At 53.2% G+C, this 2,500-nt stretch overlaps 1 protein-coding gene across 1 annotated transcript in view; it reads left to right on the top strand.

The window, feature by feature from the left end:
• The window catches only part of LOC308162925 (mitogen-activated protein kinase kinase kinase kinase 4-like), a gene marked incomplete at its 5' end in the record, with an annotated part of 51,576 nt that overhangs the window by 40,743 nt on the left and 8,333 nt on the right, over positions 1–2,500 (top strand). The window contains one exon of the mRNA XM_080537066.1: positions 1,611–1,745. Coding sequence (XP_080393192.1) covers positions 1,611–1,745 — 135 coding nt within the window. The remainder of the gene's footprint in view (positions 1–1,610; positions 1,746–2,500) is intronic.

The raw sequence follows: 2,500 nt of genomic DNA, 5'->3' as shown, positions 1-2,500 counted from the left end.
CTCTGAACTGCCCTAAACGGAGATAGAACCTTATCATTCTAAACGGAGATAGAACCTTATCATTCTAAACGGAGATAGAACCTTATCATTCTAAGATAGAAACTTATCATTCTAAACGGAGATAGAACCTTATCATTCTAAGATAGAACCTTATCATTCTAAACGGAGATAGAACTTTATCATTCTAAGATAGAACCGTATCATTCTAAGATAGAACCTTATCATTCTAAGATAGAACCTTATCATTCTAAGCTCACGAATGGATCTGTTCATTCTCTCCTCATGTAGAAGGTTTGAGTGTGACTGGCCGTTGTTAAGCTGAGTGTTTATCTGGTGATTTGACCCTGACCCTAACCCTACATCCAGACTCTCAAACTTCCATTCTGTCGCAACCGGGGGAGGCTGGTGGAGGTAGAGATCGGAGGACGGGCTCAATGTAAATGCATGGGATGGAATGAGGACTGGTATCAGACACGTGCGTTTGCGAGCGTCCCTCGTTCCAATCGGTGCATTTCAACGTGTGTTGGATCCCGTTCCCTCCTGCTGTGCCGTGCGTTCCATGGAGCCCGTCCTCCGATGTCTACCTCCCCCAGCCTCCCCTGTCCTCCCATGTCTACCTCCCCCAGCCTCCCCTGTCCTCCGGTGTCTACCTCCCCCAGCCTCCCCTGTCCTCCCATGTCTACCTCCACCAGCCTCCCCTGTCCTCCCATGTCTACCTCCACCAGCCTCCCCTGTCCTCCCATGTCTACCTCCCCCAGCCTCCCCTGTCCTCCGGTGTCTACCTCCCCCAGCCTCCCCTGTCCTCCCATGTCTACCTCCACCAGCCTCCCCTGTCCTCCCATGTCTACCTCCACCAGCCTCCCCTGTCCTCCCATGTCTACCTCCACCAGCCTCCCCTGTCCTCTGATGTCTACCTCCACCAGCCTCCCCTGTCCTCCCATGTCTACCTCCCCCAGCCTCCCCTGTCCTCCCATGTCTACCTCCCCCAGCCTCCCCTGTCCTCCGGTGTCTACCTCCCCCAGCCTCCCCTGTCCTCCCATGTCTACCTCCACCAGCCTCCCCTGTCCTCCCATGTCTACCTCCACCAGCCTCCCCTGTCCTCCCATGTCTACCTCCCCCAGCCTCCCCTGTCCTCCGGTGTCTACCTCCCCCAGCCTCCCCTGTCCTCCCATGTCTACCTCCACCAGCCTCCCCTGTCCTCCCATGTCTACCTCCACCAGCCTCCCCTGTCCTCCCATGTCTACCTCCACCAGCCTCCCCTGTCCTCCGGTGTCTACCTCCCCCAGCCTCCCCTGTCCTCCCATGTCTACCTCCACCAGCGTCCCCTGTCCTCCCATGTCTACCTCCCCCAGCCTCCCCTGTCCTCCCATGTCTACCTCCCCCAGCCTCCCCTGTCCTCCCATGTCTACCTCCACCAGCCTCCCCTGTCCTCCCATGTCTACCTCCACCAGCCTCCCCCTGGTTGCAACATGCTGTAGAACAGAACATATCCTCTTTGTGCCGTCATGTAAAGAAGCTAGGAGCTGGGTTGTGTAAGTGGGTGTCTCTTGACCTTTGACCCCCCCTACTACCTGTCTCTTGACCTTTGACCCCCCCCCCCCCCCCCCCAGGCAAGAAGAACAAGCTGCGTGTGTACTACCTGTCCTGGCTCAGGAACAAGATCCTCCACAACGACCCCGAGGTTGAGAAGAAGCAGGGCTGGACCACCGTGGGCGACCTGGAGGGGGCGGTGCACTACAAAGTTGGTACGTTCCGTTCTCAGGAGAGAAGGGGGGGTATCCGCGGTGTCTTGAAAAGTATTAAAAGTTGATAAATACATTTTGGGAAAATCAAGACCCTTAATAAGTATTAAAAAGTCTTGAATTTTGTAGGTATTTTTCTGAATTAGACTCTGTCCAAAGAGTTTGAGTCCTAAAAACGTTTAGTAAAAGTAAATCGTGAATTTATTAGTTTTATTAAAAAACAAAGATGAACCGGAAATTGTGTTGTATGATAGTGGTCTAGTCTATTGCAAACTAAAACTGTTAAGTTAAAGGTGTCACTGATGTAAACGGTTACAAAGTGGCGGTGAGGTCTGGAAAAATATTGACTTTTTGACTTGAAAAAAGGTCTTTAAAAAGTCTTAGAAAGGTATTGAAATTAACCTCAAGATTCCTGTATATACCCTGGAAGGGGGGGGGGGGGGGCTGTGCGTTACTAAGAGAAGGGGGGGGGCTGTGCGTTACTAAGGGGGGGGGGGGGGGTGGGGGGGGGGGCTGTGCGTTACTATGGCGGTCTCGTTACGTTTTCAAAAAAAAAGTCCCCGGTTTGGTAATAACATTTACGACAGCGTCCAGGAACAGAGGAGGGCAGAACGTTCTGTCCATCGCTGTCCGTCACCCCTGGATACCTGGGAAACCCCGCCTCCTAGTCTGGGAAACCCCGCCTCCTAGTCAGAGCTGTCAGTCAGCCACTTCCTGTTGGTGTGTTGTAGACATCACCGCTGTTTCTCACTGGAATG

This window comes from Nansenia antarctica (genome assembly GCF_963989245.1).
Source record: "Nansenia antarctica genome assembly, chromosome: 7".
In the NCBI taxonomy this organism is placed as follows: domain Eukaryota; kingdom Metazoa; phylum Chordata; class Actinopteri; order Argentiniformes; family Microstomatidae; genus Nansenia; species Nansenia antarctica.
This window is presented reverse-complemented; position numbering and strand designations above follow the sequence as displayed.